Genomic DNA, 21678 nt, shown 5'->3' with positions numbered 1-21678 from the left:
TTCAAACTTGAGTCTTAATCCCCAAATGAATTATTATTGTTATTATTTAACTGATTATTGTATACAAAAAAAAAAAAAAAAGAATATAAAGTCCTCAGGGAACAGGGACATCATCTGTCTTACCTGGCACAGAGTAGATGTTTGTTAAATACTTGTTGAATGAATGAAACAGGCTGTCTCAGTATATTGGAAGTTGCTCTTACTAAAAAAAGCGTCTTCTACATTATTTTTCTTCACTAGCCCAAAGTATAAGCCATCTCCCCCCACAAAAACTTTCTAAATGTTTTTCTGATTTCATTCATAGAAATTTGAGAGGAAATTCTGTTCATAAAAATGTACTTTATATTAAGAATCCTATAGATGTCAGCATTTCACTGTCAAATTTTCTTCATTAACAAGTATTCAATTTCTAGCCAGAAATACATTTTCTCCCTGAAAAAAAAATGTGATTTTGCTCTCTATAATATAAATCTATTTGGGGATTAACTACAAAATTATCCTACAACAGGAAACTGCTTCAGGTGTGGTAAGAGAAAAATGTTTCTAGTGGAGTAAAATTTAGTTAAAGGAGGATGTGAGGGGTATAAAATAATGGATTTAATGTGTTAGAGATTTGTTTGCTTTAATAAATTAGACTCTATAGTTGCCTTGCACATTTAACTTATCTGTTTGTTTTCCTTTTAATAAGTATTATCCCTTAGAAGAAGTGCTTACAGCTGAATATTTACTGGAAGAATTTAGACCTGACTTAATAGAGATGGTTCTTGATAAGCTCAGACCAGAAAATGTCCGGTGAGTCACTCTACATATTTTACTGTTGCATACTAAGTTTTCAATAATGATTAGAACCTGAAAATTTGGAATTGTGAATAAAATGATTTTAAACTTTTTATGAAGCATGATTAGAGTAGAAAGAATAGTATAATGAAGGGGCGCTTGGGTGGCTCAGTCAGTTGGGCATCTGACTTCGGCTCAGGTCATAATCTAATGGTTCATGATTTCAAGTCTTGCTTTGAGCTCTGTGCTGACAGCTCAGAGCCTGGAGCCTGCTCTGGATTCTGTGTTTCCCTCCCTCCCTCTCTCCCTCTTCCTCCCCTGCTCACACACTGTTTCTCCCTCTGTCTCTCAAAAATGAGTAAATGTTTAAAAAAAAAAAAAAAAAAAAGAATAGTACATTGAAGCAATACTAAACTTGAGCGAGTCACTACTACGTGACCAACCTTTGTTATCTTTACTCACCCCCTTCACTCATCCTCTCTCCACTGTAGATGATTTTGAGGCAGTATCTCTAAAATATGAAGACCTTTAGTTTTTTGTTTTTTGTTTTTAATGTTTATTCATGTTTGAGAGAGAGAGGCAGAGAGAGACAGAATGCAAGTCAGGGAGGGGCAGAGAGAGAAGGAGACACAGAATCTGAAGCAGGCTCCAGGCTCCAAGCTGCCAGCACAGAACCTGACACGGGGCTCAAACCCACGAACCGCGAGATCACGACCTGAGCCAAAGTCGGATATTCAACCGACTGAGCCGCCCAGGCGCCCCAACATGAAGACCTTTAAAAAAAAGAAAATGTAGTCATAATGTCGTTATCATGAATGAAATATAATAATAGATCGTCTTAACCTGGTTTCATCCTAACTCAGATGCCCAAAGTATCAGCTTACATGTCTGGCTTCATAAACAAATGAGTACACCCTCCTTTTTTTTTTTAATTTTTAATATTTGTTTATTTTTGAGAGAGAGAGAGAGACAGAGCATGAATGGGGGAGGGGCAGAGAGAGAGGGAGACACAGAGAGAGAGAGACAGAGCATGAATGGGGGAGGGGCAGAGAGAGAGGGAGACACAGAATCCGAAGCAGGCTCAAGGGTCCAGGCTGTCAGCACAGAGTCCAACACGGGGCTCAAACTCACAAACCATGAGATCATGACCTGAGCTGAAGTCAGCTGCTGAACCAACTGAGCCACCCAGGCTAGGACACCCTCTTTTTTCAGTGGAGGGAAGCATTACAATCTCAGAATCCTCTCACTGACAAGTGATTAACCAGGAGATCAAAAATTGGAGGAGCTTTTACAGTAACAAAGATATTCTTTCTAGAGGAGGTTCAGCCCTAAAGAGCTTATGAACTATCCCATGATATTTCTGCCTCAAAATTGAATTTCACCCATGTTTTCCAAAGTCAAATAATACAAAGAATATACTTAACTGACACATATTTTGCATTTCTAATTTTTCCCTGGTGTCAAGCACATATTTCTAAAATTCTCCTGAAGATCTGGAAATTGAGTAAGTATGTTTTTTGCAACAGTCATTTTATTAATAAAATCAACAATCTGGTAGAACTTTTTGAAGAAGAAAAATCCTTCTGACAGACTATTCTATCAGTCTTTCCTAGTTACCGTTGTTTGCACTTTTCTGACATGTGCTAACAACAAACCATGAGAAAATTAAAAATATTTCTGGTAGTTACACAGTTTGATAAATGTGATAAAATGATATAGAACTAACAATACACATTCTATCAATATCAACTTCCTTATTTGGGTATTGTACTATCATTAAGATATAACCACTGAAGGATCTGGGTGAAGAGTACGTGGGATCTCCCTATACTATTTTTGCATTTTTCTATGGATTTGTAATTATTTCAAAATAAAAAATATTTACAATAACAACAAAAATATAAAATAATTAGGAATGCATTTAAAGATAAGCAACACATCCATATATAAAACTACAAAACAGTGCCAAAAGAAATTAAAGACCTTGTTTGTAGATTAGGAGACTTGCTATTAAATTTTTTCCTGTCTAGGGCACCTGGGTGGCTCAGTTGGTTACGCTTCCGACTTTGGCTCAGGTTACGATCTCGAGGTTCACGAGTGTGAGCCCTGAGTCATGCTCTGTTCTGACAGCTCAGAGCCTGGATCCTGCTTCAGATTCTGTGTCACCCTTGCTGTCTGCCTGCCTGCCTCTCTCTCTCTCTCTCTCTCTCAGAGATAAACATTTAAAAAAATAAAATAACACAGACTGCATGTAATCACAATTAAAGTCCTAATAGCCTTTTTTTCTTTTAGAAATTGGTAAGCTGATTTCAAAATACATATGGGTATTCAAAGGACCTAGATTAGCTATAATACTCTTGAACATAAAAACAAAAGTTGGAGGACTTGAACTACCAGATTTGATGACTAACTAAAGCTACGTTAGTTAAGACATTGTGCATTGGCCTAAGGATCCAAGAGAAAACATTAGAATAAAACAGAGTCCAGAAATAGAACCACACATATATGTTCAGTGGACATCTTTTTTATTATAGTAAAAAACACATAACATAAAATTCATAGTCTTAACCATTTTTAAGTGTCCAATTCAGTAGTATATTCATAGTGTGGTAAAAGAGATCTCCAGAACTTTTTTACCTTGTAAAACTGAAACTGTACCCATTAAACAACTCCTCTTTTCTCCCTCCTACCATCCCCTGGTAACCCCTGTTCCACTTTCTGTTTCAATGAATTTGACTGCTAACATACCTAGAGTAAGTGGAATCATACAACATATCTTTATTTCACTTAGCATAATGACTAAGGTTTATCTATGTGGTAGTGTGAGATGGGATTTCCACTTTGCCATATTAAACCTACAAATAAAGCTATAGTCTTTGCCACATGCCTTGCTTAAGTCATAAATAAGTCTTTGGGAGGAGTTGTTCTTTCCGAATGTATGCAGGTCCTAGTGATAACTGTCTTCTTGTCTAAATGTTTGGTAGACTGACAGCTGACTAGAATCTAAACCACTGGCCTAGGCTTTTTTTAGGCTCCACTCCTTTCCCTTTCTGAAAGTCAGAGCATTTATCCATCTCCATCTTTTCTGCCTTTTCTCCTGTCCTCCAGTATTTCTAAAGGGTGTTGGGCACTGATCCTACTGGGATTTATTAGTTGCCTAAGCATCAGAGAGTATGATCTGCATTGGAGATGTGAATTCATTTGAGCCACTTTGGCTGATTCACTCACTAACCCTGGCCTGGGTTTCAGCCAGGGGATTGGTCCACCTTTGCAGTTTAAAGACCCATAAATTCTAAATCAGTATTCAAATTCTTATTCAGTAGTCTTGTCATCTGCTATCCTGAGACCAGTGTATCACATTTTGCTTTAGGTCATTTTGCTTTATGAGTTCTTCCCAGGTAAAAACTGTGTTTTTCTTGGAGTGCCTGGGTGGCTCAGTCGGGTAAGCATCCAACTTCAGCTCAGGTCATAGTCTCGGGGTTCATGAGTTCCAGCCTTGTGTCAGGCTCTGTGCTAACAGCTCAGCCTGGAGCCTGCTTCGTACTCTGTGTCTCTTTGCCCCTCTCCTGGTAGCATACACGCGTGGACTCTCTCTCTCTCTCTCTCTCTCTCTCTCTCTCTCTCTCTCTAAAAAATAAATAAACATTTTTTTAAAAAACCTGTTTTTCTTAGATTCAGGCTGTCAGGGCTCAATAAAGGTTGAATTCTCTAAGCATTTAGCCTAAACTTTCTTTGATTCCTTCTTTCTTAAGAAACCCTTTTAAAAAGTGTCTTTTAGCATTTTTCATGAACCTCAATTTCTTCAGCACTTTGGCCTTCCTGTCGCTATTCTTTTGGGTTTTTAAGTTTTATTTTTATTTGTTTTTGAGAAAGATAAATATTTTTGAGAAAGATACCAAGAGCAGATGGGGGAGGGGCAGAGAGAGGAGACAGAATCCCAAGCAGAGCCGGACAGAATCTGTCAGAGCTTGATGCCAGGCTTGAACTCACGAACTGTGAAATCATGACCTGAGCTGAAATCAAGGGTCAGACACTTAACTAACTGAGCCACCCAGGGCACCCCCCCCACCTTTTTTTTTAAGTTTTATTTTTATTTACTTCCTGACACTATTCTTTAAGTTTGACTTTGAGTTTCATCAATGGATTTTTTTTGGTACTGTCTTTCTTCTTTGGGGTGTATTTTGAAAATATGATTTGATATCACGATATTGTAGAATTCTGGTGGAAGGATAGAGTTCATCTATTTAGAATCCTTATTTAAAAGATAATGGAACTGAAGCCCAGAGACTTGCCTAATTTAGATCTTAACTGTGATTTTGGCAAGATCTCAAAGAAAGTGAGTCAGAGTATCAGCCAGATTCCAAGTTTCTGATGGCCAGATCTGTGCCCTCTCTACTAATTCTGTTTGAAGTCATCACAACTGCCTGTGAAGCTTCTCCTCGTTCTTGGATGTCATTCCACTTCTCTCTCAGGGATTATTTGCAAAAGTATCATGAGAATTCATACCCTGGGAACCATATTGCCTTTTAATGTCTATGGTCAGGATACTTACTGTTTCTGAATGGGTACTGTCCAGCTTCAATAGCTATTCATTTCCTCTCAACATTTCTAAATGGCTGACTTGAAGTCAGTGGTGAGCATTCATGCTAGGCCACTCTTTCCTTCTCACTGTTATAAGTTTCAGTGTGAAAAGAAAAGTTCATTTCTCTCCTATTTCTAAGGACCATGTCAGTACCGTATCAGCAACCAGCTCTCGGTGGATAGAGTTAAAGAATAGCATTGCTCCCACCACCACAGACACAGACTTAAAAAACTCAAGACTATTTTTTAGTATAATTAGATTTCCAGCAGATAGTCTAAGGATGCTATAGTATCTGTGCTAGTTTTTCTGAATTGTCTGCAGTTAAATATATTGCAGCTGTCCGTGGCATTCTTAGATTATTGTAACTTCTCTCTTTTTCCCATAACTCAAGTGTTCTTGTGCTTCCACACTCTGCATTTCTAAGTAGATTTGATGTGTATGTACTCTGTCTCTGCTATCATTCCCCTTGCCTACCTCTTATAATTTATTTTTAGATACATAGCCTTTCACTGTATATTTCAGTTTTAAATTCCTCAGTGGCCCACCAATTCTTGTTTTGCAAAGGTATCTCTATCAGGCCAGTATTTGAAGTTTGCCTTGTTTGGGGAACTGTGTTTATCTATTTCATATTTGCTTCCTTGTAACATTTCAAATGTTACCCATACACTTTACCTGGGTATGCAGCTGTCTCAGTCCCTTAGGATTGCAGCTGACCAATCTCCCTTCTTCTCCCCCTTTTAACTTGCCTGTTGCTAAGCAGTGTCCAGCCTCTGCTGCTCTCTGTGTCACATAGTCATCCTCCAAAGCATATGGCAGCTTTACCTGAACCTTTTCACTTTCTCTCTCAGAACAGAGTTTACAGTTTTCTTGTTTCAGGGGGCATGTCCACTACCAAATGAATGCTTCAGTGTTCACAAGTTATAATCAGTTACTTCATTATTCTGATGCATGGGCTGTCATTCAGGGAAACCAAAGCCATCTATGTAACAAGCTTTTCCAGAATCAAGCATCTCATGGAAGAGAAGATGGTAACACCACCTCGCTACCAGGTTATTTAACTTCCTAACACAATTTTCAGAAGTCTCCTTTAGAATCAGTCCATTCATTCTCTAGGAAGTGAACAAGAGTGGAAGCATTTTCTAGGACTGAGTCTTAGCCGACCCTGTCATGTATTGAATGAATGTCCTTAAGAAACATTACATACCCTTCATGTGGCCCTGTGAGGAGGAGGAGGAGGAGTTGTTGTTGTTGTTGTTGTTGTTGTTGTTGTTGTTCTTCTTCTTCTTCTTCCTCTTCTTCCTCTTCCTCTTCCTCTTCCTCTTCCTCTTCCTCTTCCTCTTCCTCCTCCTCCTCCTCCTCCTCCTCTTCTTCTTCTTCTTTTAATGGTTTCTGCCTGCATTTTTTTCCTTTTTTTAAATTTATTTTTAAATTTACATCCAAATTAGGTAGCATATAGTGCTATAATGATTTCAGGAGTAGATTCCAGTGATTCATCCCCTATGTATGACACCCCAACAATTGTCCTCCTTAATGCCCCTTACCCATTTAGACCATCCCCCCACCCATAACCCCTCCAGCAACCCAGTTTGTTCTCTGTATTTAAGAGTCTCTTATGTTTTGTCCCCCTCCCTGTTTTTATATTATTTTTGCTTCCCTTCCCTTTGGTTCATCTGTTTTGTATCTTAAATTCCTCATATGAGTGAAGTCATATGGTATTTGTCTTTCTCTTACAGGCTAATTTTGCTTAGATACCTTCTAGTTTCTAATTTCTTCTAATTTCACTCAGATACCTTCTAGTTCCATCCACGTAGTTGCTAATTGTGGCCTTGTGAGTTCTATACACACTCTATATATACCCTGCAAGAGGAATTCTCAAACTGCCAAACATGGATCATTTCTTCTGGACATGATAACAGAACTCTTTCATCCATTAAACCCTATGATTTCTCACTTGTTTCTGTGGAATATATTCTTACTTAGCATGTTTTCTAGAACTGGCAGTGGTCAATGGCAGCTTGAATACCTTCAGCTGGTAGATTAGTCAGTCATGCTAACAGGTTAGTCGGATTGCTTATATCTACCCTAAAGCAGGTGATAAAGGCCAAGTCTAGCTAGCCAGGTAGAGTATTTCATCTAGAATAAATAGGAAGTTGACAGTAATTCAGACAGTCAGGCATTGAAGTTGGGAAGGTGTGATGAGGGACAGGAACACAAAGATTTGGAAGATGGTTGGGTATTCAGTAGAGAGGAGTTTTCATTGCAAGTACTGGGCTTTCAGCTGTGAGGCAGACATTCAGAGGCTGGAACCAGACCTCTGAGAGGATGGGTGAGAACAAGTAGGAGCATACCTAGACCTTGTTATTGAAATTGGGACGTAAAGGAGAAGTGCGACCAGTAACAGGACTGACTTAGCTCTACCTTTTTTCCCTGAACTTTTTTTTTTTTCCCTTCTGACTTCTGGGCTGTTTCTATTTTCCCATCAGTGAAAGCTTTTAACAAACCAGAAGATAGAGAGGTGTTTCTTGGTCTTGTTTCCTTCACCTCTAGCAATAGGAAGGGCAATGTATGTGTGTTAAATGCATATGATGGTAGTATGTGGTAGGGAAAAAACATAGAGCACAAACTTAGCAAATAATAATATGAGTGTGTTTTTGGTTTTTTGGATATCTGGATGAGCCAACAAGGGTTTTTGGGTTTGGTTTGGTGGGGGTTTTTTTGTTTTTTTGGGGTTGTTTTTTTTTTTTTTTTTTTTTTTTTTTTTTTGCCATTTTTGTTAACACTGGGCCTCAGCTGTTCCTGGGAAGGCATACTTTGTTTTGCTTTTTTTAAGATTATTTTCCAACTGAGTTTGTTCAGTATTTTTCCCTAGCTACTCTTCTTTTAAAATTTTAGTTGGTAGCATACCCACAAGACTCCTGCACACAGTTTTTCACATTAAAAATGATGGGCTCTAACCAAAGGATAACAGAGACTATGGCCAGAAACCTCTATACTATATTCCTTGTTTTGACTAAACATTATAGGACTTACTGGGTCTTAGAGGCCCACCATATTCTTGGATATTATTTACATTTTCATGGCACTTGGGTGGTTCAGTCAGTTGAGTGTCTGACTCTTGATTTTGGCTCAAGTCATGATCCCAGGGTTGTGGGATCAAGCCCTGTGTCAGGTTCCACAATGAGCTTGATGCCTGCTTAAGATTCTCTCTCTCCCTGTGCCCTTCTCTCCCACTTAGGCACGCTCTTTCTCTCTCTCTCTCTCTAAGATAAAAATTAAAAAAACATTTTCAGGAGTCAGGCTCTAGAAATGCATATATACAACATGAGTTTATAAGGTTTTTTTATTTGTTTTTTCCATTTATCTTTAGGGTTGCGATAGTTTCCAAGTCTTTTGAAGGAAAAACTGATCGCACGGAAGAGTGGTATGGAACCCAGTACAAGCAAGAAGCTGTACCAGACGAAGTCATTAAGGTAGGGTTCAGTCATCTGTGAATAAACTTGGCATTGTGAGGGGCACCCAAGAATATGAGCTCCCTAGATCAACTCATGGGCCAGTGTGGAGAGTGATGGCCCACAGCTGTCTGTGCTGTCCTGAGCAGTGTGGACAAGGAGATGGAGAGCTAGAGCTTAGGTTTTTGTGTGAAGAAATGGCACTATGGCCACCTTCTCATGTGTCTGTTAGACCATCAGGGCTGAAAGCAGACCCTCAGCCTCATGCAGTCAAAGATCATTGAAGTCCAAAGTACACAGAGAAGCAAAGGCACCAGAACAGGCAAGAAGAGATGGAAGTAGCATGAAAAACAGATACAAGGGCTCCAGAGGGCTCACCGTCGTGCTGGGTGTACAGCTGGGAATAGTCTCTGGGATTCGCACAGTCTTCACTTTAGGAGGTGCCATATTGTATGCCTCATTATTGTGTCATTGCTCTTTTTGTCAATGTAAGGGAATTAGAATTTGTTTCAAAACAGCTGTGTTTAGGTAGTATGTTACCCCATTTATAAGTAGTGAAGCTTTTGTTTATGAGTCTTAACCTACTTGTCTAGTACTTTTTAGTTTTCATTGTTATTGTAGCTTTGATATTGTCCTTTATTTGTGGGAAAACACCAGAAAGCCTTGCTCTGACTAGGTTCTAGTTAAACTTGAATAATGGACATTTCTTAAATGTACTTGTATAATGACAATACAGAAAAAAAGGATAGTTTAAGAAAACCATCGCTCTGACCTATTCACAATACAAAAGGAAATCACTGGAGCCCCTTAGTATATGAAAATATCCATCTAGCTAAACTGAGGAATGCTGATCTCCCATGAATTAATTGTAAAGCAAAAGAGAACCCCTATTCAGCAAGCTCTGTTCATAACAAACCTGCCCCAAATGGGAATTTTTTAAAATAAATTTATCTGGGAGACATCTGGCTGGCTCAGTTGGTAGAGCATGCAACTCTTGATCCCAGAGTTGTGAGTTCAAGCCCCACCTTGGGTGTAGAGCTTACTTAATTAAAAACAGAAGGAAAAACAACAAAACCCAAAACAACCCAAATTTATCTGGGAGTTTAGCAGCGAAATTATTTAGTATGTGTTTCCCAGCCCCTACTCTTCAGCCATTCGGGAAACTTGCTACTCGTAATACAGCCAACATTCCCACCATTCCAGTGCCAAAAAACATAAATGTAGAAACCAAAATAGAATAGAATTGCAGAAGCTGCAAGGCTGTGCTGGATCATCTGAAGACCAAATCGCTGAACCCAGCATCACTGGCAGTGGTGGCCCTTTTTTTTTTTTTTTTTTTTTTTTTTTTAACATAATGAGAAGTCTTATAAATTAGAGTCCAACAATCATTGACCTGTGATCTGTCCCACTTAGCTTTTGGAACTAGCCCATGGAGCACAATCAACATGTTGTATCAACCCTGTCCTACAATCCAGACTTAAGTATCCACTTTGTCCTTAACTTTGTGCGTGAATTACTGGTTCACTTAGAAGTTCACATGATCATTGGGAGAGTGGTGGAGCAGGCCTTAGGAAGCAGTACTAAAGTGAAAGAAACCCCCCTTTTTTTTTTATTTAATATTTGCTCATTAGATTTATTTATTTATTTATTCATTTATTTTTTATTATATGAAATTTATTGTCAAATTAGTTTCCATACAACACCCAGTGCTCATCCCAAAAGATGCCCTCTTTAATACCCATCACCTCCTCTCCCCTCCCTCCCACCCCCCATCAACCCTCAGTTCTCAGTTTTTAAGAGTCTCTTATGCTTTGGCTCTCTCTCCCACTCTAACCTCTTTTTTTTTTTTTTCTTTTTTTTTCCTCCCCGCCCCCCCATGGTTTTCTGTTAAGTTTCTCAGGATCCACATAAGAGTGAAAACATATGGTACCTGTCTTTCTCTGTATGGCTTATTTCACTTAGCATAACACTCTCCGGTTCCATCCACGTTGCTACAAAGGGCCATATTTCATTCTTTCTCATTTGCACGTTGTACTCCATTGTGTATATAAACCACAATTTCTTTATCCATTCATCCGTTGATGGACATTTAGGCTCTGAAAGAAACCCTTTAATCTAGTTTTCAAGCCATACATGCAAGTAACTTAGTGCAGCTGAAAGTTTAATTCTTTTATAAATGACCTATTATCTATCAATTGCAAGAATATATCCTTTTCCAGATTATTCTCCATTCTTTAGGGAGCTAGAGCAAACGTGATCTTCATATGGACCAGGTAGTCTCTCAATGTTCTGAAGTCTCAGATTGCCCCTTAATCTCAGCTAGTCATTTTGGAAATAGGTAAGTGTAAAATCTTGACTAGTAAAAGAGAGACCAACTCAAGTGTCACAAAAAGCCATCAGTGGATTTGGAAATGGAAAAGGAAAGCTGTGTGACGTATCCCCTTAATATTTGCCTAGACATTAAGCAAAGGGACTATTTTACACTCTTCAGTGCAACTCTAATTACTTTTGTGTGTGTGTGTTTTTCATTATTCATCCAGAAATGGCAAAATGCTGACCTGAATGGAAAATTTAAACTTCCAACGAAGAATGAATTTATTCCTACGAATTTTGAGATTTTATCATTAGAAAAAGAAGCAACACCATACCCTTCTCTTATTAAGGTAACATGTTAGAACTGGTGATTTTTTTTTTTTAATGCTTATTTATTTTGAGAGAAGGAGTCGTAGAAAGAGAGTGTAGGAGAGGGGTAGAGAGAGGTAGAGAGAGAATCCCAAGCATGCTCTGCACTGTCACTGCAGAGCCCAATCCAGTGCTTAAACTCATGAACCGTGAGATCATGATCTGAGCCGAAACCAAGAGTCGGATACTTAATCGACTAAGCCACCCAAACACCCTTAGAATCAGTGATTTTTAAATTTAAGAGATGCACCTATTACACGGAAGGGATAGAGAGATGATTTCTTGCATTTGGTACTAGGTTGTTTTGGGGGGCTCACATCCTAAGAGCTAACGGAAAGTTGTAGAGAATAACTGTTAAGACATATTAAAAGGCTAGAAACGTTAAAGCAAACAAACTACTAAAGAATTTAGAATCTAGGGGTATTGTTTTCTTTCCAGAAAAAAAAAGATAAATCTAGGCTACAACCACAAATCTACTGAAAGTTATCGGCCTCCTTTCCATAGTCACTGAAGACCCAGTAGGAAGTGGAAGTTAGAGATAAAGAAAATCTCTAAATCTTGGAGTAGAGCATATCCAAAGGGTATCTGTTGGATTTCCTGCCCTTGAAAATAATTCTCATTTTGGTAGAATGGCTCTAGGAAATTGATGAGAACAAGGAATATAGGAAGTTAATAAGCCAGTGAAAAGGGTGATTGAGAAATGGGGCGCTTTTTTCCCCCTCTTTCAGAATGTTCTTTTTGTGTCATTATTTCACACCTTGAGCAAATTGTGTGGAAAAATGGATCAAATTATTAATACACGTCCTCTTTCCTAAATTCTCTTTCTAAACTCACCACCGTAGACACACATCTTTCTTCTTATTTTCTTCAAAGGACCTAACATTTAGATGAACTCAATGAGACAAGAGTGTTTAGAAACTTGAAATTTAATTTATCTCATGCAACTAGATTATTAACTAGACAACCATTTTTCTTTGAAAATGACGTTTGAATGAGTTACAGTTTGGGTTATTCAAAGAGAAAGCTTTTTTACCTCTCCTATTATTGTTGTTTTATTTTTTCTTAAAATTTTTTTTTTAACATTTATTTTTTGAGAGACAGAAACAGAGTGTGAGTGGGGGAGGGGCAGAGAGAGACAGAGACACAGAATCTGAAGCAGGCTCCAGGCTTTGAGCCCGATGTGGAGCTCGAACTCACGAACTATGAGATCATGACCTGAGCCGAAGTTGGACACTTAACCGGCTGAGCCACCCAGGCGCTTTGTTTTAAATAGGTCTTCTCAGAGTAAACTACGGAGAACCTTTACATCTCTCATCAGAGTTTCAGGAGTTTTTAATACCGTATGAGTGAAGTAGAGAGTTAAGGTAGTGGGTTATTTGTTCATTCTTGACTGTGTTATCCACTACTGCATCATAACAAATTCCTCCAAATTTTAGCAACTTAATGTTTATTTTTATCTGCGTGCAATTTCTGAGGATCAGAAATCTGGAAGTGGCTTAGTTGGGTGGTTCTGGCTCAGGGTCTCTCATCAGGTTATAGTCCAGCTGTTGAGTGAGGCTTCAGTCATCTGATGGCTCAATTAGGGCTGAAGGATTTTCTTCTAAATTCAGTTGTGTGGTTGTTGGAAGGCCTTAGTTCTTCACATGGGCCTCTCCATAGAGTTGTTTGACTTGGAAGCTGGCTTCCTCCAAAGTGAGTGATTCAAGAGAGAAAGTGGGTGATCAAGATGGAAACTACAATGTCTTTTAGGATCTAATCTCAGAGCTACCCTGCCATCACTTCTGTCATAGTCTGTTGGTCACGTAGACCAATCCTGGTTCATTGTGGGAGAGAGGACTATACAAGATGTAAATGCCAGCAGGCAAGGATTGCTGTAGCTCACCTTGGAGGCTGGCTGCTATACCCCCCTAAGGACCCCTGCGTCTGCCTCCCAATGTTCAAAAATACAGGGACAGGACAGTTGGAATTGGCTTCTCCAGCCTATCCCTTCCTCTACTGTGTCCCCATCCCCCCAGCCCCCGCACCCGGGGAGACAGAAGGGTGATTTCTCTCTGCTACCAGGATCAGCAGTTTTGTCTTTTCACCTTCCCACCTGGTGACCCTCTGAGTTTGTTTCAAGGCCATAAGACAGCAGCTTCTGCAGAACAAAATTCTCAGCAGTGCCTCTGTCCTACTCCTCTTGAAGTATGATTTGATTGAGCTTTTTGCAGAATGTGCCCGTATTTCCCTAACCAAATTGTTTCTCCATCACAGGATACAGCTATGAGCAAACTCTGGTTCAAACAAGATGATAAGTTTTTCTTGCCAAAGGCTTGTCTCAACTTTGAATTCTTCAGGTATGTAAAATGAATCTAGCTACAGAGTTTCTTCTAAAAATCAAAAGTCGCATTCCTAAAAGTTTTCTTCATGTCAATGGACCCATGTATAGAAGTAAAAGAAACTAGAGTTCTGTGGCTGGGGCCAGGGAAGGCTGCTGCTGGTAAGGGATATCGTGAAAGCCAAGGTTGTCAATTCTTCCTTTGCATTGATGAACACACCCTTTAACTGACATGATTTATGCTAGCCACTAGAAGGGCCTTCCTAACTTTCAGGACTTTGGAGCCTGGGGAGGCTGTAGACTCACCCAGAAATTTCGTTGAGAAATTTCACATTTGGGTGTGTTCTGTTGTAGTTTTGGTTTTGTATTCCTGAAATTTCCCCAGAGGAAGAGGTAGTACTTCCTAAATGACTTTGAGTCTTTTCCAGCCCTTTAAACGTCAGAAGCCCTTAGATACTGCTTTCTCTATTCCTGGCTTTGTTACTTAAAAACAATTTAATTAAAAAGGAATGTTTTTTACTAAACATTAAAAAAATGTTTAGTAACATTTATGAACACTACTGTTGGAATGATTTCTCAGTATAAATCTGGAGTTCATCTCTGTCTCCTTTTATTTGTAAAGTGTATCACCCAGTTCAAATTTTACTTTGTGAGTTTACACTTCATAATTTTTTATTTAAAATTCAGTGGTGTGTGTTTATGAAATAAACCTATCATCTTGTCCATTTCTTCACTGGATTATTTGTTTTTTGGGTGTTGAGTTTGTTAAGTTCTTTATAGATTTTAGATACTAACCCTTTATCTGATACGTCGTTTACCAATATCTTCTCCCATTCCATCGGTTGCCTTTTAGTTTTGCTGATTGTTTCCTTCGCCGTGCAGAGGCTTTTTATTTTGATGAAGTCCCAATAGTTCATTTTTGAAACCTATCATCATGTAATAATGTTCACTAAATTTTATTTGGAAGACTTGACATGAAATTAAAACGCAATGCGTTTTAAATGTTTTGGAAAAGGGGGCGAGAATCTCTGAATAGAAAGTTGGTATTTTGCCAGCATGAACTGCTGAGATTGCAGGGATGTAAACATTGAAGAAGCTGGAGATTTGTAGACTTGTCTGGAGCTGCACTGAGATTGTTTATTTTTTATACTGAACATGAACTGTCCAGCTATGGCTTATTGTTGGTAAAGCTCGTTTATTTTTTGATACTCATAGTGATGTTTGTAACATCCCAAGCAGCTGTGCCATTTGACTTCTGTGATTATGATTTCTTTACGGTACATTTTGAGAAACTATTTGATATTTTTGCATTCTCTAACTGGCCCATACTGTTGTTAGAATTAAAAATGTCTGCTTCCCAAAAGACCCTCTCTCTGTGTTCTGGTCTTCCTAGAGGTCACACTGCTAGGTTTCTTGACATTTTCTATGTGTGTGTACTTTTTAATCTTTTCAGAAATTGGATTGTGTTATGCGTACTTAGTTACAGTTTTAAAAACTCTGATCCATATTTAAGCATATAGCACCTGAATACAATATAATATTTATTAAAAATTTTTTTAAATGTTTGTTTATTTTTGATGGAGTGTCAGAGGGGGAGGGGCAGATAGAGAGGGAGACACAAAATTCGAAGCAGGCTCCAGGCTCTGAGCTGTCAGCACAGAGCTTGATACAGGGCTCGAACCCACAAACCTGAGCTGAAGTCAGACGCTTAACTGACTGAACCACCCAGGTGCCCCCAAAACAATATTTTTTAAATGAACAAATGAACCAGAATTTAAGCGTTGCAGTTGAATCATGTTCTCTTTTACACCTCACCAGCACAGCTGCTGCGCACGTAGCATTTTAGGATATGTCTTGGAATTACATTCAGAGCTTGAGCCATATGGCTTTGAGCTCCCAGATTTGGGTTTTTCTGGCTTTTCACTTCTACCTAAGATTGCCATATAGGTGCCTGTGGGCCTAAGCCCTTTCTAGAGTCCCTTTTATTTGATAATTTTGCTTTTCAGAGTTGTGCTGTGTGTTTCTGAGCTGCTGTTTGTCATCATATAGAATACAGTACTTAAAAAAGTTCAGTGACAGGACATCCATTCAGATTTCCCAGATGGAGAAAGTTTATATAGTTACAGAGTTTTCTCTTTGATTTTTAAAATAATTTTTTCTAGTGTTTATTTATTTTTGAGAGAGAGAGACAGAGAGACAGAGTGTGAGTGGAGGAGGGGCAGAGAGAGGGAGATACGGAATCTGAAGCAGGCTCCAGGCTCCAAACTGTCAGCATAGAGCCGGACGCAGGGCTCAAACCCATGAACTATGAGATCATGTCCTGAGCCGAGTCAGACACTTAACTGACTGAGCCACCCAGGCACCCATCTCTTTGGTTTTTAATTTTCTAAGCGGCTAAGCCTCTTTCTCCTATTTTTGCTTCATTATCAGCTTTGATAAAATTATTGGCTTTGCTAGCAGTACATTGGTTATATTTACTGTGCTACAGATAGAGTGAAACTAATTTGCCGCCAAACAAGCCAAGCAGACACCTGGCCTCAGGTCCTTTGCACTGGCTGTTTTCTCAACTTGCCCACCCAGATGTCCCCAAAGCTCGCTCCTTTGCTTTCTTCAGGTCTAGGCCCACATGTCACCTTATGAGAGAGGCATTGATTAACTATCGTATGTAAATTAGCAATCTTCCTATCCTACCATCATCACCCTTCATTCCTATTCCTTTTACTCTGCTTAATTTTTCTTCACAGCACTATCCCCACTTGACATATTAAAGTTTATTCTCTCCTCCAATTAGACTGTTAAACTCTGTGTGGTCAGAGACTTTGCCTGATTTGTTTCTTCTTTATTCTCAGTACCTAGAGAAGAGCCTAGCACTGGGCTCTTCTGATCTATACGTGCTTATATGTATTATAATAGTAAGTGTGTGATACATATTTGTTGAGTGAATGACTCTTGCTTGCTTGTCATAAAGGTGAGCAGTGTCCTATAATCAAATGAGTAGATCACTTGACTTGGATTTGAATCCTAATTCTGCCACTACCAGCCCAGATGACAACATAAGGAAAACTGTTTCTTATTTGGGAAATGATTTAAGTTAGGTGGATCTCTGTGGCCCTGTTTAGCTCTTGCACTCTCTTATTGTTTCCTCTTTTTGGTTGTTCTTCTTCACCTAAGTTGGGTTTTTTTGTTTTTTGTTTTTTGTTTTTAATTTTAATATTTTTTCCTAGCTCGGGCTGCAGTTATATAGTGGGAATTATCAATTATTTTACTGATAGTGCTCTAGCTTTATTGGTTTTGGTAGAAACTCAGATAAGCTAACATTTCACAGGTGTCCATAAACTTTCTCTTTTAAGTTCAGAAACTTCACAGCATACAAACTTCTCAGTCTCATACTCCTGTCCGCCAAGGGTATGGCTTTCTTGGAGGAGGACATGAAAATGCCAGATGAGCTCTGTCCGGCCATGCCTTCCTTCTTTTTATTTTTATTTATTCATTTTAAGTAACCTCTTCGCCCAGCATGAGGCTTGACCTCACAACCCCATGATCATGAGTCGCATGTTCCACCAGCTGAGCCAGCCAGGGGCCCCACCATGCCTCCTTCTATGAGCCTCAACACAGGCATGCCTCGTGGCCTGTTCCCACTCCTTACCTGCCCTGCATTTCTGACTCATCAGTCTGGCCACACCATCTGGGGTCAACAGTTGCTTCTCCCTCCTCACCACCACCAGCACACTTGGCATATTTCAGGCTTCTTTTTCAGACATCTTGTTTTTTCCCCCCTCCTGAGAAGAACAGACTCAAGAATTCAAACCATATCTTCAGGAAATTATATTAACCGATAATTCAGTTTCTTGATCCATCTCGAAAGGCCACATCACATTGGGAAGTAATAAATCAGCTATTTTACTGTCAACATTTTCTTCCAGCCCATTTGCTTATGTGGACCCCTTGCACTGTAACATGGCCTATTTGTACCTTGAGCTCCTCAAAGACTCCCTCAACGAGTATGCATATGCAGCAGAGCTAGCAGGCTTGAGCTATGACCTCCAAAATACCATCTATGGGATGTATGTAAGTACCCACGTCTTAGAGCCTTCCACTCATCAACATTTTTTTATATTGATTTGATGGAAGCGTTTTTGATTGAGGGTATGAGTTTAATTTCTTTTTAAAAATATTTATGGCTAATCGTATTTTCTCATTTAATTTTTAAGTTCACTCTTATTCTAAGTATTCAGCATTACATTCACATTATGCAAATTCTCCTTGATTTCTGTTCTGTTTTTTTGTTGGTTTTTTTTTTAACATCTTTCATCAGATTGTCACATTTTTCTCCTCAAACAAAATTGGACCCTGACTTAGGTTTAGATCTCATCCATTCTCTATGTAAAATCTTGGTCTTTGACAACAGAATGAAGTCTTCCTGCCATTGTTAAAACATAAGGTTGGCCTATTCTGTTTCCCTAGAAATTCAGATCATGAGGCTGCATATCCATACTCTTCGGTCATGTTTCTTCATTACCATGCCACTGCTTGAGGTATCAAAGCATTTCTTTTGTTTTTCTTTTTGTTAGTCGCTACATTTATGCTGATCCTCTCCATTGCAACATGACATACCTGTTTATCAGGTTATTGAAGGATGATTTAAAAGAGTATACATATGCAGCACGCCTCTCAGGTTTGAGCTATGGCATTGCATCAGGAATGAATGCAATACTTGTAAGTAAAATGAAAACCAAAGAAAAGGCACCACACCATTTAAGCATTATGTTGAGCTTGGGAAAACTATTAACTTCTGCATTTTTAAACAAGAAGGTTGATGGTTTTTTCCTTGCACCTTTTTAGTGATTGAAGAACTGAAATTAGTATTGCTTTCACTAATGAATGACTTAGTAGCGTTTAGTGCAACTTGTGAACATGTATGTGTGCTACATTTATTTGCATGTTCCTCTGCTTGAAATGTTTAACCTATTAATTCTGAAAGCATGTTGTCCTTTCCATGTGCTTGAGTGTATTAACATCTATCTGTAAGTGAAAAATATCTGTAGTTATTGTTGTGGTGCTTGAATTTTACTCAAATATAAGCTTCCTTTATTTTTGCTGACAGCAGTAGAAAGCTCCTGTGTCCAAGTACATTTGATGTTTTCATTTAGTTTACTTTGTAGCATGCACCATTAACTACTTTTAAGTGTGTTTTAAAATAAACATTATTAAAAACATCCCAAGAAATAACTAGATCCTTGCTCCTGAAACTGTTTCTGATGTGTTTCCAAACCTTTATCTCATTTTCAAATTAACATCCCTTGTATGGCACACATTCATCTTCACTTTTCTTGAAAAAATACTGTATGTTTTAGTAACAACTGCAGTGAGAGCATGTGCTGTGTACTCCTCTTTATAAATTCTTATACAAAAGGTTTTAGGGTTTTAAAATTGTATTTTGCTGTGCTTTTCTTTCTTTACACAAGTAAATTTTCTGGTGGCTTTTATTTAACGTATAAGAGTGTATGTAACGATTTTCAGAGTCTAGGGAAATTTGAAGCTCAGAGATCAAAATAAACTCCAAATAGAAAAGTAATAATCTGTTTATTTTTTGCTCTTGACCTTTAGTAGCATATTACCATTAAAATAAATAATTTTTAATTTATGACAAAATGAGCTTTCTACTAGTTGTCAGTCTATTTCCCATGGTACGTGATGTGCTCACCATGGCCGTGATGACCTTCTCTCCTGCTGAGGTTCTTGCCTGTCATTCTGTATAAGGCAGAGGCTTTCATAGACCTTCCACATGCAGTGCGCCCTCTATTGCTGTGGATGCCACCATGTGGAAATAAAATAATAGGCCTCCCCTGCTTTTCGAATGCAGTGCTTTCGGAGATCATTAGAGTATATTGTCCCACGGTAAAATCCTGATAGTACAGTGTGTCCTCACTATGCATCATTGGCTTTTGATACATCAGCAGAATTCATCAAACAAGCATCTGTATGGATCCTGTTTGGGCAACATTGAATGACAAAAATGGCAAAATGCCACAAGAATGTATACACATGCACAAAATTAGGGCTGCCTGATTTCTCCAGAAATGATTTTTAAAATATTAAAATATTTTAATATAAACAATTTGGGGACATACCTAACAGTTGGCTAGATAATACTACCTGTGATTTTTAACCTTCTTATCACATCTACAAAAACCTTAAGCCTGCTATTCCTTAGAAATTATTTTTGAAGATTAAACTTGAAACACATTCTGTAATTTTGATTTAATGGGAGCTTGAATGTCAATGATGTGATATGTTCTGCGTTAGTTTGGCATCAGGTGAGTTTTCCTACTGTTGACTTTGGTTAGGAATAGCAAAATTAGGCTTTTAGATTATTAGTAAATAAAGATGGTTAATGTTCTCTTCCTAAGTGTTAAACTATTTGAGAAGATCAATTGGTCGACTTTATTTCATTTTTATTTTAATATGCTGGGCTTTGGGGTTTTCTAAATGTTTAAAAATCAAGCTTATGGTGTTTATTTGGAAGTTTTTTTGGTGATGTTTTTAGACTTCTAATACCCTGAACTCTTTTTGTAGCTCTCGGTGAAAGGTTACAATGACAAGCAGCCGATTTTGCTAAAGAAGATTATTGAGAAAATGGCTACCTTTGAGATTGATGAAAAAAGATTTGAAATTATCAAAGAGGCGGTAAGTGTTCTGAACTCATTTTTGTAATTTTGCCACATAATGAACATTTTAAGAAAAATGAGGGGATGGCTGGGTGGTTCGGTAGGCTGAGTGTCAGACTCTTGATTTCAACTCAGGTCATGATCCCAGGGTTGTGGGATCAAGCCCCGTGTCAAGCTCTGCACTGAGCATGGAGCCTGCTTAAGATTCTCTCTGTCTCTCTTTCTTTCCCTCTCTCTCTCTCTCCCCCTCCCCCCCTCTCCATCTGCCCCTCTCCCCTACTTGAGTGTGCTCTCTTCCTCTAAAAAAAAGAAAAGAGGAGGAAAAGCCCTATTAACCATGTGCCAGTCCTCTCACCCTGTCTTTGTTAAAGCCTGTGCTCTATCCAGAAAGAAAGCCTGGGAGACTCAGGGACACCTGACCCCCAAGAGCTGGAGAGGTTGCAGCACTGACTTTCAGAGAGAAGCCTGAGGGCTGTGAAGGACCCCTTGAAAGTTTTATCCAGCCTTTACTTTAGAAGAACACATGGTTCTGCTGGCTAAGGTCTGCCTACCATGAGAACCTTGTCACATTAGGGCAGACTGTTTAGGCTTTATGTGTCTTCCACTTAAACTCAACTCACAGTAAGCCTGATAATGGAAATAAGGGATGGGTAGCTATTTTAAAAGCCAAACTGTGACTTTAATTGTACATCCTCCAAAAAATTAACGTTTTCAAATGTAGTTTTCGGATGAAGAGCCAATATTTTATGTATGTAAGTGGACATGTTGCTTGCTTATGGAGACTTTTGGAATGGCCTTATGGTACAGAATCAAAGGATACCAAAAGCTGGAAGCCCTGAATACTAGGGATGACTCTCTGAGAGAGAAAAAATGTCCCATAGTGAAGACACTTAGGACACAAGTCAGATGCTGGGGATAAAGCAGCAGCCTGGAGAAAGGAAAACATGCCCTTTAATTTAAGGATCAGAGAGGAGTAAGCCCCATTCTAAATTACCTCACTTCAAGGGGAGCCTGGGTGGCTCGGTCGGTTGGGTGTCTTCGGCTCAGGTCATGATCTGGCAGGTCATGGGTTCGAGCTCCGCATGGGGCTCTGTGCTGTCGGCGTGGAGCCTGCTTCGGATCCTCTCCCTCTCTCTGCCCCTCCCCTGCTCTCTCACTCTCTTTCAAAAATAAATATTAAAAAATAAAAAATAAATTACCTCA

General features: G+C 38.8%; 1 protein-coding gene across 5 annotated transcripts in view; it reads left to right on the top strand.

Annotated features, from left to right (window-relative positions):
• Positions 1–21678, top strand: part of IDE (insulin degrading enzyme) — a 176265-nt gene that overhangs the window by 138477 nt on the left and 16110 nt on the right. For 4 of the 5 annotated variants that reach the window (XM_053207528.1, XM_027062629.2, XM_015061927.3 and 1 more), the window contains 6 exons: positions 689–792; positions 8727–8829; positions 11349–11471; positions 13744–13826; positions 17731–17875; positions 20384–20494. In XM_053207528.1, the coding sequence (XP_053063503.1) occupies positions 689–792; positions 8727–8829; positions 11349–11471; positions 13744–13826; positions 17731–17875; positions 20384–20494 (669 nt within the window). Of the gene's footprint in view, positions 1–688; positions 793–8726; positions 8830–11348; positions 11472–13743; positions 13827–17730; positions 17876–18378; positions 18524–20383; positions 20495–21678 lie in introns of all 5 variants that reach the window. The other variant, XM_027062630.2, reaches the window with a different exon arrangement.

This window comes from Acinonyx jubatus, chromosome D2 (genome assembly GCF_027475565.1).
Source record: "Acinonyx jubatus isolate Ajub_Pintada_27869175 chromosome D2, VMU_Ajub_asm_v1.0, whole genome shotgun sequence".
In the NCBI taxonomy this organism is placed as follows: Eukaryota; Metazoa; Chordata; class Mammalia; order Carnivora; family Felidae; genus Acinonyx; species Acinonyx jubatus.
The sequence above is the reverse complement of the archived record's forward strand: the minus strand, read 5'-3'. Positions and strand labels throughout refer to the sequence as shown.